The 16974-nt window shown below is 41.7% G+C and overlaps 1 protein-coding gene and 1 long non-coding RNA gene across 4 annotated transcripts; one reads left to right on the top strand and one right to left on the bottom strand.

Moving 5' to 3' along the window:
- Positions 1-4001: 4001 nt before the first annotated feature.
- LOC143368080 (uncharacterized) lies at positions 4002-14798 on the bottom strand. Of its 3 annotated transcripts, XR_013085132.1 has the most exons (9): positions 14665-14798; positions 9133-9510; positions 8335-8971; positions 8168-8247; positions 5009-5079; positions 4816-4876; positions 4628-4738; positions 4233-4483; positions 4002-4140 (listed from the first exon to the last, which is right to left on the bottom strand). It is a non-coding gene; the product is annotated as an uncharacterized LOC143368080 (long non-coding RNA). The 3 variants fall into 3 exon arrangements; XR_013085130.1 differs by having other exon boundaries at positions 8172-8971; XR_013085131.1 differs by having other exon boundaries at positions 8168-8971.
- On the top strand, positions 8890-14668 carry LOC143368059 (uncharacterized). The gene is made up of 2 exons (XM_076810429.1): positions 8890-9867; positions 14537-14668. Exons 1-2 carry the CDS (start codon positions 8890-8892, stop codon positions 14612-14614), a joined length of 1056 nt encoding a protein of 351 aa, XP_076666544.1. The 3' UTR covers positions 14615-14668.
- Positions 14799-16974: the final 2176 nt, after the last annotated feature.

Raw genomic sequence — 16974 nt, forward strand, 5'->3', positions numbered from 1 at the left:
ATTAGACATCAACTCCAAACATCCGGGGGACAAGAAACGTTTCGCAGCCATTTCGGTCCGCTGGGGCGAAAATACATGAGCGTAATCCTAAGTAGTGATAGGGATACAAGAATGGACTATGTGTATGGCGTATACTTTGGCGATAGTGGAACGATGCTTGGGGATAAGGCTTTCGATATAGACAAGGATGATAATATAATCATAGATGGTGTAAGGTACGGAGGAACGTCCGGTCTTTACGAACTGATTTTCAAGAAAATTCCCGACGATGCCTTGTACACCGATGCCGATAAATAAAAATACAAAAGTATACTGCTGGCGACGAATGCCCACAGACGCGATCATGACGCTAAAAATCCCGTATTGAGCAACAAGGGATACAAGTACAAATACGTAATTGCACTGCTACTCCCCCGCGCATCAGCTGGTAGGGCAGGGAAAGGTTTAAGGACACCGCGAGCCATGGTGGTAAACGATAACAAGATCGATTACGTGCACTGGGACGATCCCAACGAGCTGGTGGATCGATTGCGTTTGCTGGAAGCGTCGCGTCAGGCTGGTAACAACTCTCATGATCTTGAAAGTCTACTATCGAACTTGTCCAGAATTTCTTCGGACCGACGGGGGCACATAATGCACGTACTCGATAATTATCGCATCATTCGTGTCCAAGACACCCCTGTGATTAAACATGCAGCCATTATCGAAATCCAAGAGTAAAGAAGGAATCCACGGTCGCAAGAAGCTACAACTCGTTGAGGAATTGCATGCTCCAGCTCGAAGACATTTCCCGCGGAGACGCGTCATAGTGCATGGATACGACGAAGCTGACATTGTAGAAACGCGTTCGTACTCGCGATTCAACCAGGGTCACCACTACTACATACTCACCGTCATCGATGCGTTGAGCAAGTATGCATGGGCGTTGCCGCTCAAGACTAAAAGTGGCGCTGAGGTGACTAAAGCGTTTGCAAAGATATTTAGAGATCGATATCCGAAAAATTTGCAAACCGATCAACGAAAAGAACATTACAACAACGATGTGCAGAAACTCTTGACAAAGCATGACATTAATCATTATTCGACGTATTCGGTAATGAAGGCCTCCGTCGTAGAACGTTTCAATCGAACTTTGAAAAACAATATGTGGAAACTGTTTACGCTCAATGAAACCTATAGATGGATCGATGCGCTACCGCGTCTACATGCAGAGTATAATGCACGAAAACATAGAACCATCGGAATGCGTCCTTGTGGTGTTAGCCCTGCGATCGCCGATAAGCTGCTAGCCACCGTATACAGCAACATAGAGGTCGCTGCTCCAGCGAGATTCCAGTTGGGCGAGTTTGTGCGTGTGAGCAAATTTAAAACCATCTTCGACAAAGGCTATACACCGAATTGGACAGCGGAGGTGTTCAGGGTAGCCAAAGTACAGGCAACTAACCCTGCAACGTATCTGCTCGTTGATTCCAGTGGAAAACCTGTTGCTGGGGGATTCTATGAATACGAGCTGCAATGCGTCACCGATCCTGATGTATATCTAGTGGAAAAAGTGCTGCGTAGAAAGGGAGATAAGGTATACGTCAAGTGACTGGCGTTTGATAAACAATCGTTCAACGCATGGAAATACAATCGATTAATACCGTAAATTTCCATTATCATATTTTAGTGAATCGTTGTGTTAGTAACGTTGAGAATTATAAGAAAAATCGGTTTCAGATTATGTCATTGCCCATGAATTTGAAACGTCCGCCTACCGCTACGATCACCGCTGCTGCGGCAGTTATCCATTCATCCAGCCCGAAAGTGTATGTAGCCTGTCGAAATGTTGCGTTTCAAACCGAAGCAATTCGATGTGCAGAACTTTATGAGGCCGAAGCTAATCAGGATGGCGACATTTATTCTAAAGTTTTTCAAAAATGCGATAATCCAATACACGACTACTTCGAGGATAATGAGGAATATTGGATGCATCGACATGCAAAACAAACGTTTTAAGGCGATTTGGATGATGATGATAATGTACAAATAACTATATCTCGGAATAATCATGCGTATCATCCAAAGAGTGTGGCTTGGCGAAACGTCAAAACGGAAAATATTGATTTTGATACCTATAGGAATAAAGCATCGGGGCTTCGGGCTAGTGTTGTTGCAGTTCAAACTGACCCTGTGCAAGTTCCTATGGATTTACCATTAACTAATCTATTTGCTGATGATGTTATCGAGTGGGATAATTAAGCCAAATAAATTTTAATTATGCTTTTTTTTATATTCTATATTATTCCTTCATATTATTCTTTCATATTATAATTTGTAACAATATATATTTCTTAAACATATATTATTCCTCAATTTTATTTATCCGTGTTCCTCCTCTTACCGCCTAATTTTTAAGATTCGCCGTTTCAATAATTATTATTTCTCTGCGTTGGGAAAAAAATTTCTGCTGACACTGCTTCTTCGCGACGCCAAGTGACATCACCCTGCACGGCCGCTCCAGAGGAGTCGAATTACGCGAGATCGCGCGAAACGCTGCGACATTAAATCGGAACGCTTTGAAATACTGTTAGCTTTAGAATGCATGCGATTCTATCCCCTATGTAATGGTGACTCTTTCCCTCCTAGAATTTTGACTTTAAAGTAATGCTCCGTCTCTTTCCCTCGAAGACGCGGTGTCGAAAAACGCCGTTCTTTCCCGACATCGTCCGAAACAATTTCTGATGCATATTGGTTTGGAAAAAAAATTTTCTATGACAGTCCCCACCCTGGGTTAGGTCTGAAAAAATTTTCGGGTGGGCCAAGTTCTGAAAGAGATTTTTTTCGGGGATCAATGCCTCCCTCTGAAAAATTTCCGACGGTTTGCCAGGTCTGGAGAGGCCTCCGCGGCGACTCGGCTCGGACTGATCCCCTCCACGATTACGGCTTCCCCCACTCCGCGGCTCGTGCCCGCGCACCCGCTCTTCCACTCCCCGCAGGCCCCACGCCCATGTTTCTCTCCGCCGCGCTCCCCCGCACGCCCTCACTTCCTCCCGCCCCCGCGCTCCCCTCAGAGGACCTGGTCAGCCTTACTACTATAATTGCTCCATCGAATTTATTAAAGCCCACAGATTCACCTAAGTCTTATCTCTCTCTAAAATTAGTGAAGGACTCAATTCCGAGATTTAATGGGAAGTCTGACTCATTAATCGGGTTTGTTAAACAATGCAATTTAATTAATGCCAAGGTAAAGCCTGAGGATCGGGAGAATCTCCTTTTTCTCATTCGGGGTAGGATTGAGGGACACGCTGACTTACTTTTGTCCAATCGAAAAGAGCCCGAAACATTGGAGGAATTAATTAATCTTCTAAAGAAAATCTTCGCGCAATCATTTAATGTACATAGTTTGAATGCAGAGTTAATGAACTTACATCAGGACAGAAACGAAACGGTTGAAGTTTTCGGAGCCCGAGTCAACGAAACTTTAAATGGCGGTTTAGAAACTTCCAGGGACGCTTATAACTCAGAGCAACTAGTTGGTGTATATGACTTATTAAAGAATACGGCAGTCATCACTTTCATTAAGGGCCTTTGGAACGAAACCGCGCGATTTTACTTGAACAGATTAAAAGACGGTAATAATCTACCAGACCTCGAAACCGCAATTAACGTCGCGAGTAAGATACAGTCAGAATCGGCCGATTACTCGAGACCTTCCTCATCTTCGAAACCTTTTGTTACTGATGTAAAAATATTTAAGGCGGATTTAAAGAAGTATACGTGTTATGAATGCAATCAAACAGGGCACTTACGCCGTGATTGTCCTCAGGCAACTAGAACACATTTTCCCAACCGCGAGGAGATTAGATGTGAGTATTGGAGGAGAACGGGTCACATCGAAGCTCGTTGTTTCACAAAACAAAACCGGGGTGGTGTCCGTCCACGTGATGAAGCTTCCGGTCGGCGTAATTTAAACTCAAAAGGGGTCCCTCGGGGGGGGGGGGCGATGGGACCTCAACCTTTAATTGCCAGCGCTACCAACGGGGTTGTTTCCAGATCCAAATAAAGCGATCAGGTTCTTTGCCTCTGATTAACTTAAGTCATCGTTGCTTCCATGAAGGCTCCGCCAGTTTTCTTATTGATACGGGTTCTCAACTTAATCTAATAAAACGAAAAGGTATAATCTCTAATATGATAATAAATAACAATATCGTTTATAAAATCACGGGTGTTGGTTCAGGGGATATATTTACCAGCGGCGAAGTTATTGCTAAAGTCCTTCATGTCAATGTGAGATTCCAAATTGTCGATGATGACCTTCCCATTCCTGGGACAGGGATATTAGGAATGCCGTTCTTGGAAAATCAAAATGCGATAATGAAGTTTGGAAATGACGAACCTAATAGCTTTCAGCTCGGTGACGGGGAATTTTTCCTTCTTTCATCTTCCTCCTTTAATTTACCCCCTCGTACTAGAACCCTTATAGCTCTACCTGTCAAGGATCCTGGAATTAAAGAGGGTTATGTTAAGAGATTGATCACTGACTCAGGTGTTTATATAGGAGAAGCATTAGTTAGACAACAAAACGGGTCTGTTAAATTATACGCAATCAATACCACTTCAAATCCTGTCTCTGTAACTATACCACCTGTTGAGTTAGAAATATTCACGGAGCGTCCACCTTCGTCACGTTCGTCTCGCACAGGAAATCCTAATATAGATCCATCAAAAGCCGACTCGAGTAGATTAGTTCAGATAGCTAAAGTATTAGAATTAAATGGTTTGAATGAGAGGGAGCAAAGTAGTATTCTAGAAATTATTAAAGAATTCCCTTACCAATTTTATCTTCCATCCGATAAATTGAATTCCACAGATACTATCCAGCATTCGATTGAAACTGTGAACGAAACCCCAATTAACACAAAAAAGTATAGGTTTCCTCCTATTCACAAGGGGGAAACAAAGAAACAAGTCGATGCATTGTTGGAAAATATTATTATCCAACAGTCAACTTCCCCGTATAACTCACCTGTTTGGGTGGTCCCAAAGCAATCAGACTCCACGGGCAAATCACGTTGGCGCATGGTCATAGATTATCGCCTGCTGAATGAAAAAACCGTTACTGACGCCTACCCACTTCCTAATATAACGGAAATATTAGATCAATTTGGAGCAGCGAAATATTTTAGTACACTTGATTTGGTTTCGGGTTTTCATCAGATCCCCATGGACCCCAAATCCAAGGCAAAAACTGCTTTCTCGACTCTCAACGGCCATTATGAATTTAATAAAATGCCTTTTGGCCTGAAAAATGCTCCGGCCACTTTCCAACGATGCATGGACTTAGTTTTATCCGGCTTAAGGTGGAGTCTCCATGGCGCGGTCGGCGGCGGCCCAGCGGCCGCGCCTCAGCGGCCCATTGCGGCGGCCAGACTCCGGCCGCTTGGCGTTCGGGGTCCCACTTTTGTTCAAGCGCACTTGAAAGGGTCTACGGCCAAGGATTCATACCTGCTTCAGGAATAAAATAATTTTTTATTCTTTATCGTTTCGATATGGAAGTGACACCAATGGATTCCTTGTGTTTTTCCAATGTAAATCATATGAAATTTCATGAAAATCGGACTATTATGAACGAAGACAACTTGAAATGATATAAATTGAATCTGGAAAATCACCCTTTAGTGACGCGTATCTGAATTGTCGACGAAGTTCCAGTTTACCACCATTTACCGACACTAGCCGTTTGGGCTCTAACACGCTATAAAGTAGTTAAAAATCATGTACCAAATAACTTGTAGTACTGCAGGACAGTCTTTAGGATTAATTTTCAGTGGCCTATCTTTTCTTGCAACTAAAGGTAGGGTTCCACTAGTGCAACGGCGCGCCGCGCACGACGTTTGCGTCCACTTGAAAGGGTCTAATTTATGAGTCCCCACGCAAGAAATGGGCCGATGTTCTGCCAGGCACGCACGCGGATGCTTGGCGCGCACGTCGAAGATAGTGGAAATTCTAGCCTGCTTTTCTTGCGTTCTTTATCTACATAAAGCTAACGCTGGCGGTTGGGTCAGTAGCCGAAACAACATCTTCACACTTCATACTACTTGAGAGGTTTGAAGTAGAGCTATTCGACTATTCGAATATTCGAATAATTCGAATAATTTCGAATAATGTACCAATATGTACCCATACCACCCGGAGTTCATACAGTACAATGTTCCTTCTTTAAACTATTTTATATTTTTTATTTTAATATTTAAAGAAGAGAAAGTTTAAAAATTATTTTAATTATGATACACACATTGGGAACACCCCTCCTTAAAGAAAGGGGACTTGCCCGCTGCGAATTCGGCGACGGAGGAGGAACCTTCTTCCTCTTGAAGTAATCGATGGGGAAAACCTCGCATCTGGTTGCCAAAAATTATTGTGGCTGATCGGCCAGAGTGCCTCGCCAGAGTCGCGATTTATGACCATATTTTCCCGCGCGGCGGTTAATAGCAGTACCTACGTCCAGGTCCGAAGCCATCGTACGTACTACCCACCGAGAGACCAATATACGGATTAACTCATTCTGAGACTGAAGAATGCCTAAAATTATTACAGACGGCATTACGTTCTTGACTGCCCTTTAGAAATGCTGGCAAACGTTCTTGGGATTATCGGTCGAAAACAACGAATGAATTCCCGCTTGGCTCCGATTTCCCTTTTGCCCCAACGCACAGTGGGCGTCAATCTCAAGAATAGAGAAAAAATTCAACATGCCACTTTTTCTAATCAAAATGTCGAATCTTATGAAGCTACTTTATAAAACACTATTCCTGGATCTGAAGAAATCGATGAAAAGTTTAAAACATCTTCATTTTTATTGCAATGACAAAATGTTGAGCGTACAATCTTTCCTTCACTTGTAAAACCTTTGTTTCTGGCATCTTGGGTCCCGTCACAAAATTAGGCGATTGGAAGGTTGCCCAAATATTGTATAATTACGTATGAATGTATTAACACTTTATGAACAGTATTTGGTATATAGGATAACATGGATACAGGTTTGCAAATATTTCTGCACTTTCCATAGTATATTGATATATTTATCAAATTGTTCTAGTTTTTTGGGAATTGTTGACTTAATTTTTCTAAATAACGGCAATCTTCCGTATGAGTTGTATATTAATACTTTTTTTTACGAACTTCCTTAATTATATTCGGCAGTTTCAGTGCGAAAAATGTGATGCTGTTTAATTTTTCCCTATTTATTGGGATTCAGCCTCACTCTACGACATAGAATACAGGGAATTACTCCATTATTGGTAAATATTGCCAAATCTTGTTTTCGCAGTTGCAAAGCCAAATATATGTTTATTATAAAACAAAAATGAAATTTGCTAGGAAATTCCCGGAGGGTAACAAAAAGACGATAATTGCTAATATTTCTTCAATGGGTTTCTTATTGAAAAGAAGAGTATGTAACTAATTCTTTGTTATTGCATACCAAAAACGATACTACTCATTTTGGTTCCCAAAAAATTTGTGTCTTTTATATCATCAAAACTTAAAAGACCCAATTCAAAATTTTACATAAGAAAAAGCATACAAACTTTGACACGTGTTTACACACAGATCATATGTAGACGCCACGATATTTTTCCCTTTTTTAGGAGTTACAAGAAATATATAAAAAAAGCATAATCCCATAACTTTTGAATTCTGTCTTGTTTCCTTATCTTTGGGATTCTGTCCCACTGTGCCGCTGGATCGCAGCGCGGCTGCGGCTATGACTCAGTTTGGAGGAGTCGAGCGGTTTGTCACCGTGGCTAGCCGCGCGGCTAGTAGATTCCGCCATTATGGCGGAAAACAGACACTCATCGCATTGTGTTGTGTCTCGAGTAGCCTAGGTTGCTGCTGTAGCAGACGCGCGGCCGCGGCCGCTCGAAAACGCGGCTAGGAGAACGGTTACATGCTTCTCCATAAGAGCAGTGCTTAGGATTTGGCCGCCGGCCGCCGCCGCCGACCGCGCCATGGAGACTCCACCTTTACAAGGAGTTGAGTTGTTCGTATACATGGATGATATTGTCCTACATGCCGATTCTATAGAGGAACATTCAGAAAAATTGAGGAAATTCTTAGCCCGGTTACAAAATGCAGGGTTGACTTTACAGCCAGAGAAATGCCGATTCTTACGACGTGAAATTACTTACTTAGGTCATAATATTTCCAGTGAGGGAGTGAAACCAGATCCCGGGAAGATCAACGCCGTGAAATCCTTTCCCATTCCTAAAACAAAAAAGAATATCAAGCAATTTTTGGGCCTGGTCGGTTATTACAGGCGATTTATCCCTGATATGGCGAAAACTGCAAAACCTTTAACGCGATTATTGAAAACGGATATCCCCTTTATTTGGGACAATGATGTTCACTCTGCCTTTGAATAGTTACGCGATAGAATTTGTTCCGAACCCTTATTACAATTTCCGGATTTTAAACGACCTTTCCTTGTGACTACTGATGCTTCAAATTATGCTGTGGGAGCTGTGTTGAGCCAGAGCCAAATTGATAAAGACCTTCCTATCGCGTACGCTTCCAGAACACGTAACAGTGCGGAAATCAATTATTCCACAATTGAGAAAGAATTACTCGCCGTTATCTACGCAGTTGATCATTTTCGACCCTGTTTATATGGTCAACAATTTACGCTAGTAACAGACCATCGACCATTGGTCTGACTTCATAGCGTAAAGGACCCTATTTCTCGCATCATGAGGTGGCGGATTAAATTAAATGAATACGATTATAACATAGTATACAAACCAGGGAGTAAATTCAAATGCGGATGCATTGTCCCGTAACCCTCCAGACTTCAATAATGTTAAGCAAATTCCTTCTTCATCAACCCCGAATCCTTCAACTAACTGTACCATGATGGAATATACTGATAGCTCGTCCCTTGGGCGTTCGCAAGGGGTAGTCGTTGGCGCCGACGACACGCCATTTGCGGACTCTGGAAGGATAGAGGATACAGATTGTAATAGAATATGGGAGAATAATGAAAAGATAATAGCTTCCATTTTCCTTGCTCCCGAGAAAGAAATCAACGGTCGTCCTGAGGTCTTAGTCAAGATTGATCGCTTTGATGATTGTTGTAATAACAGTGACACTCACCTTACGATACGAACCGTTGAGACGAGTAGATCACCCATTAAAAATGTAATGTTTGGAGGATCGCTCTCGAGGGATCGTGAGGAGGTACTCCGACCCGGCTGTCTGTTGGACATTAGAAAGGCCGACCTTGAAGGCACTCCGTCACAGAAGTCGCTAGGGGCTGCCCATGTACCTCTGGACCCAGGCTCACCCGACCTGGAACTTCGGATAGGCTTCAAGCACCCCGTCCAGGGCCTTGACCTGCGGTCCGCGGCTTGTGTCTGGTTAGGGGCTGACGAGCCAAATTTTGAGGCTGAAATAGGCCGGACTTCATTTGTGACCAAGCGCGCAGTTAATGGGGCACGATCGTTCACTGATATGGCCTCAGGAAACTGTGACCTGAGCAAACAGAATAACCTTAGAGTCTTAACGACAAGGACTGCCTCAGTAACACCAATCACTCATAATTCCTTTCCTCCTAATTTTATTTACTCTAAAGATTATCTTTATATGCGTAAAGATAACTTCGTTCATTTTTTCTATCTCGATCACAAAGTTGAATCTCAAACCACTAAAGATTTATTAGATAATAATAAATTCTCCCTCGAACAGTTTAGACCATATAACCCCAATGTCGGAGAAACAATGGATTTCACTGATACAAAACCCCTTACCTTTCATCTTTTCGTAAAATCACACGCAGTAGAACCGGTAAACCATGTCCATCTTAAATCCTCAGTACTCTCCCTCAAACACCTTATGGATACTGTTGTAAATAGCTTTGTTCATCATCTAGTAATTTTAGTTTATGGTCAGTAACATTGAGTATACCAGGTGGCGCCAGTTTCGTTTTATTTCCGTTCTGTTAGGTTATGTCACATCTTTTATTTCCAGAGTCAATGGTCTTTTTCGTTATGTACCAGTCTCAGTTTTTCCTTTGTGTGATATACATGGCGTCTGATATTCTGTACAAGATATTATAATTAAGATTCTACAATTTGCTTTATCCTGTTCTTAATAAATATAATATACGCAACAGGTTATGGGCCCAGTAGTGCGGGTCAGTGCGTAAGTTGAAAAAGAACAGTGAAACGCTCGTGCGGTCAGTACGGAAATAAAAAGGGTCTGTCGCACGGAAGACGCCATTTTTCAGAGACTCGATTATTCTCTTTGTGAGAGCTCGGATTCTTAAGTGAGAAGAGCATAAAGGATACTCTCAGGGAGGATGGAAAGAGTGAAGAATTTTCACATACAAAAGTTCGACGGAAGTAATTTCCAGGTATGGAAATTCCAAATGGAAATTATACTACGTGCAGAGAAAATTCTGGACGTTGTCGACGGTAGCATGGTTCGGCCGGCAGTGACTGAAGTAGAAAAAAGGAAGGCATGGGATGAAAGTAATTCAAAGGGCATGTTGTTCATCTCTACGGGCTTGGAATACAGTCAATTACAAACTGTCGTCGCATGCGATACAGCAGCGCAGATGTGGAATCGTCTCAAGTGTGTGCATGAACAGCGCAGTTCGGTAAATAAGGTAACGCTCAAGCAGCAGTTTTTTAGTTATAAAATGCAATCAAACGAGAGTATCGCTCAGCATATTAGTAAAATTGAGTCGATGGCCTTGGCACTAGCAGATGTAGGTGAGCGTGTTACCGACATGGATAAAATTGCAAAAACACTCGAAAGCTTACCGAACAGTTATGGTGCGTTCATAAACGCATGGGATTCGTACGACGAAACGAAACAGACTTTTGAAAACCTAACCTCTCGTCTCCTCAAGGAAGAGAAGCGGCTTACCCAGGATGAAGATATCGAAGCGGCATTTGCAACGTTAAACGTGAAGAAGAAAAATACAAGCCCTCGAACTCCTAAAGGTGGAAAAAAGCGCTGATCAAGAAAAGTCGACTAGCAAGTCGAGTGTCGTGTGTTTTTATTGCAAAAAGGCTGGCCACATGAAGCGTAACTGCTACAAATTGAAAGCGAACAAAACAAAAAAGGATGATCAGGACGACATCTCGAAGGACATTTTAAAGGATGTTGCTTTGAGTGCCGAATTTAAAAACATTTAAGTCACTGGATGTGAGAATGCGTGGCTTGCGGACAGTGCAGCGTCAAAACATATGACTTTTCGTAAGGAGATGTTTACAGAACTTCGGTCAATAGATGGCTCGTCTAATGTTGTTCAGATAGGAGATAACTCGTTTGTAAAAGCAGAAGGCATTGGCACAGTAAAAGTTCTGGCACTCGTTAATGGACAGTGGGAGCCTCGGACATTGGAAAATACTCTATATGTACCAAAATTAAAGAAAAACCTTTTTTCAGTGGGAGCTGTTACGAGTAGACAATTCAAGGTTACATTCGATGACAGTAGAATTGAGGTACGGAACCAAAAGGTTATTGCTACGGGCATAAAAATGGCTAACCAGTGCTATAAGATGCTGTTTAAGGAAAAAATGTCGAGCAGGCAAATACAGTGACAGAAGCAACAGTGAAGCTATGGCATGATAGATTGGGTCATCCAGGTATAAATAGTTTTAAAGAAATGGCCAATCAAGGTTTAATACCAGGAATAAAATCAACAAGTATCGATAATCTGTTTTGCGAATCTTGTCAGTCTGGTAAGATGCATCGATTGCCATTCCATACCACTTTGAGTGCACGCGTTTGTAAATCTGGAGAAATTATACACTCAGATGTCTGTGGGAAGATGCCAGTTACTTCGCTCGGTGGTACAAACTATTTCTTGTTATTCAAAGATGAATGTACTTCGTATCGGTTTGTGTATTTCATTAAGTCTAAAAGCGATACATTTGAAACATTTCTACAGTTTCAGAGGGTAATTGAGAGACAAACGGGTAACAGGATAAAAGCATTCAGAAGCGACAATGGACGTGAATATATTAATGAGCAGTTTGCTGAACATTTTAAGAAGACTGGAATAATTGCAGAAAGGACGGCACCATATTGTGCAGAGCAGAATGGTCGGATCGAACGTGAAAATCGATCAATTGTGGAATGTGCACGGACTATGCTCATCGATGCAAATCTTCCGGAGATTTTATGGGCAGAAGCAGTAAACACAAGTGTCTACATACTGAACAGACGACCAAGCAAGAAAAACGATAACATGACTCCATTTGAAAAGTTTCTTGGCAAGAAAGTGACTCTCATGCACATGAGGAAATTTGGAGCGGAGGCTTATGTCCACATACCCAAGATTGCTCGTACTAAATTCGACGGGAAAGCTGAAAAAGTCATCTTCATTGGCTACGACGGATACAGCACGAATTATAGACTGTATAATACGAATACAAGAAAAGTCAAAGTAGCCCGAGATGTAGTGTTTAACGAGGGGAATACCTCAGGAGCGATAGTCAGCGATCCAGAATGCGTGATTTATCCATCAATGGAAGATGTACAGGAAAACAATCCACCAGATGAAGATCAACAGGGGAGCAATGAACAACAAGTCGGGGAAGAAAATACATCGCAGCAGTCAGCGAAGAAAGGTCCTACACTTCGTGACAGGAAAACTCTTAAGGCACCAAACCGATTTGATGCATGTCAGGTAGCTATTGACATTGCATGTGCAGCAATATATAATGAACCTCAAACGTATCAGGAAGCAGTTACTGGTCAGAATGCCAGGGAATGGAGTGATGCTATGAAGGAGGAAATAAACTCGTTAAACAAACATGGAACTTGGACATTGACACCTGCACCTCCGGATCGGAAAACTGTAGATTGCAAGTGGGTCTACAAGATTAAAAGAAGACCAGATGGGAAAATTGAACGTTTCAAGGCACGATTATGCGCTAAGGGATATTCACAAAAAGCAGGAATTGACTATACGGAAACGTTTTCTCCAGTAATTCGGTACGATTCAATTAGAGTTCTTCTGGCACTTGCAACAATCTACGATATGGAAATTCTGCAGTTTGACATAAAGACTGCATTTCTTTACGGTGATCTGACGGAGATCTATATGAAGCAGCCAGAGGGTTTCCAAAGCGACGATCCAGAAATGGTTTGCAGGCTGAGAAAAAGTCTGTATGGACTCAAGCAGTCTCCACGATGTTGGAGTCAGAAATTCTGTAAGTTCCTGAATCTATTCAATTTAAAACCATTACATACAGACAAATGCGTGTATCGAGGAATACTTAATGGAGTGGAGATTTGGCTGGCGCTGTGTGTGGATGATGGTATGCTGATGAGTACATGTTCTGATACATTAGCACTTCTAATACAGGAACTCGGTTCGCAGTTTGAGATCAAGATAGATCATTCAAACTGTTTTGTTGGGATAGAAATTAAACGAGATAGACAAAATAAAAGAATGTTTCTTGCTCAGCAGGGGTATATTGAACGAGTTCTGGCCAAATTTAACATGCAAGATTGCAATCCACAGGCAACGCCAGCAGATCCAAATACACAGTTGCAGAATGCAAGTCAAGATAAAAGTCTTAAGACGACTTCGGGTGTACCATACAGAGAGGCTGTGGGAAGTTTGATATTTCTTGCCATTGTAACGCGGCCAGACATCTCTTTTGCAGTGGGTCAAGTGAGCAGGTTTCTGAATGATCCATCTGAGGCGCACTGGACAGCAGTGAAGAGAATTATGCGATACATCGCAGGAACTAGGAGCTACGGTATTTGCTATCAAGGCAAATATAATGAACTTTTGGTATACTCGGATGCTGATTTTGCTGGAGATGAAGAAACTCGGAAATCTACAACGGGATATATCAGTGTCCTGGCTGGAGCGTCGGTTACCTGATCATCGCACTGTCAAGGATGCGTAAGCAGATCCACAACAGAAGCAGAATACATTGCAGCTTCATCAGCAGCCCAGGAAACAATGTGGCTGAGAATGATGTTGACTGAGCTTCAAGTGATCTCTGATGAGCCCACTAAGCTCTTTGTGGACAACCAAAGTGCAATTCGTTTGGTGAAAAACTCTGATCACCACAAGTTAACTAAGCATATAGACATTAAGTTTCATTATATTCGAGAATGTGTCGAGAATCAAAGTATATCTGTGCAGTATGTATCTTCTGAAAGACAGTTGGCGGATTTCTTGACAAAGGCTTTGCCACGAGATATGTTTTGTTCAAATCGAAGGTCAGTATCAATATTCGATGTAAATGAACAAAGAGTGGGAGTGTTGTAAATAGCTTTGTTCGTCATCTAGTAATTTTAGTTTATGGTCAGTAACATTGAGTATACCAGGTGGCGCCAGTTTCGTTTTATTTCCGTTCTGTTAGGTTATGTCACATCTTTTATTTCCAGAGTCAATGGTCACTTTCGTTATGTACCAGTCTCAGTTTTTCCTTTGTGTGATATACATGGCGTCTGATATTCTGTACAAGATATTATAATTAAGATTACAATTTGCTTTATCCTGTTCTTAATAAATATAATATACGCAACAGATACCTTGAATGTCAAGACAATTAGCATTTCCAAATACGACAATAATATCGAGCCTATTGGTTGGGACTAGATTGAATACCTTTTAAAAGAATAATTAAACAGTGTTGAATATACAATTACCGTTTGCACGGTTGAAGTTATAATTCCCCTTCCATCTAGGAGGCCTCTTATTATTAAAGAATTTCATGAATCCGTCATTGGGGGTCATCAAGGTGTCCGTAAGCTTTTTAATAGAATGAGGGATGATTTTTACTGGCCACACATGAGACAAGGAAATAAGTAATTTCGTCCGTTCATGCCCAAGTTGTCAAAGGAATAAAATCCTTCCCGCAAAAAACAGACAACCCATGAGAATAACCGACACTCCTAAAAGAGCGTTCGAAAAAGTACAGATGGACATCGTAGGGCCTTTACTAATGACAAAGAGAGGAAATCAGTATCTGTTAACTCTTCAAGACAATCTCATCAAATATTCCGATGCAATTCCGCTTCTTAATATTGACTCTGTATCTGTGGCCATGGCTCTGGCTGAACAATTTATCAGTAGATTTGGGTGCCCTAGAACAATTCAAACCGATCAGGGGAGTAATTTCGTTAGCAACATTATGAAAACCTTTTGTAAAATATTTAAAATACAAAGAATTACCTCAACTGCGCTTCACCCACAATCACTGGGATCTCTTGAACGGGCACATCGCGTATTTACGGATTATCTGAAACATCACTGTACTAGGACCGATTGGGATGATTGGATTCGTTTTGACATGTTTTCTTACAATACGTCTGCCCATGAAGCTACTGGTTTCACCCCGCATGAGCTGGTGTTTGGGGTAAAGGCGATTATTCCCACAGAGTTCATGAACCAAATAATTCCGCGAACCTTTGTTGACCATTTGGATGAATTATTTTCAAAAATAAGCACTACCCAAGCTATAGCAGCAGCAAACCTAGAAAGGGCGAAACAGAGAAGCAAATTAGATTACGATAAAAGAATTAATTCCTGTAAATTCTCTGTAGGCGACGATATATATATATATATATATATATATATATATATATATATATATATATACAGGGTGTCCCACTAAGGAGTGGACAGCGCGATATCTCTTAAAGTATTGTCGATAAAAATATAAAAAAAATAGGGAATTACATGGTTCGAGGGGGCCCATTTATTAGCGCGAACGAATTTTGTTTTCGATTATTATTTTAAAAGATACGATGGTCAAGTTCGGTTTTTCAAATGGAACTATTTTTTTTGAAGACCTGAGTTGATAGTGCGTTCCAAGACAAATTCAATAAGCTTTAATGTATACACTTTATTTCCACTGGTTTTTAAGATATTGCGCTTGCAAAATTACTGATTTTCACTACAAGAAACCCCTCTGGAATGGGAAAAACCGGGGGCGGTCTTACTGGCCCCACGGGTGGCACTGCCTGTTGAAATGGATACTTACCTGCCAAAGGTCTACGCCAGAAATGGCAGGCCCAAAGGCTGGACAATTCTTTTCCGTCAGAAATGCTACTTAGGTAGGTACATCTGCGGTATCGAGAAGCGCATCTTTACTTTTATTTCGCACTTGCTTCTACGCTCGGATGGCCGGTTCTTTTGGGAGGGATGCAAGTTGGATTGGTTAGGTTAGGAGGAGTGAAAGTTGCTAGACTAAATTTCAACCATAGGGAGCAGATTGTGTCAAAAGAAAAGAATTGTCCAGCCTTTGGGCCTGCCATTTCTGGCGTAGACCTTTGGCAGGTAAGTATCCATTTCAACAGGCAGTGCCACCCGTGGTGCCAGTAAGACCGCCACCGGTTTTTGCCATTCCAGAGGGGTTTCTTGCAGTGAAAATCAGTAAATTTGCAAGCGCAATATCTTAAAAACCAGTGGAAATAAAGTGTATACATTAAAGCTTATTGAATTTGTCTTGGAACGCACTATCAACTCAGGTCTTCAAAAAAAATAGTTCCATTTGAAAAACCGAACTTGACCATCGTATCTTTTAAAATAATAATCGAAAACAAAATTCGTTCGCGCTAATAAATGGGCCCCCTCGAACCATGCAATTCCCTATTTTTTTTATATTTTTATCGACAATACTTTAAGAGATATCGCGCTGTCCACTCCTTAGTGGGACACCCTGTATATATATACAGGGTGTCCCAAAAATGTCGGAGTTCCTTGAAAGGGGTGACTTAGGGGGTGATTTGAAACAACTTTTTCCTTAGCGAAAATATTGTCCGAAGCTTCGTTAACGAGATATTAACAAAAACCCCCGACCAATCAGAGCGCGCGCCTTCCGCCCGAGCTCCCGTTGTAGGGTTGGCTACGCGGTAGGCGGCTGCGCTTGTACTACGAAGGTACGAACAAGCAAGTCGGCATGCATCGAAGGAAACCGCGTTACACAGTTTTTTTTTTAAAGCAGAATTTTAAAT

This window comes from Andrena cerasifolii, chromosome 4 (genome assembly GCF_050908995.1).
Source record: "Andrena cerasifolii isolate SP2316 chromosome 4, iyAndCera1_principal, whole genome shotgun sequence".
NCBI classification, from domain to species: domain Eukaryota; kingdom Metazoa; phylum Arthropoda; class Insecta; order Hymenoptera; family Andrenidae; genus Andrena; species Andrena cerasifolii.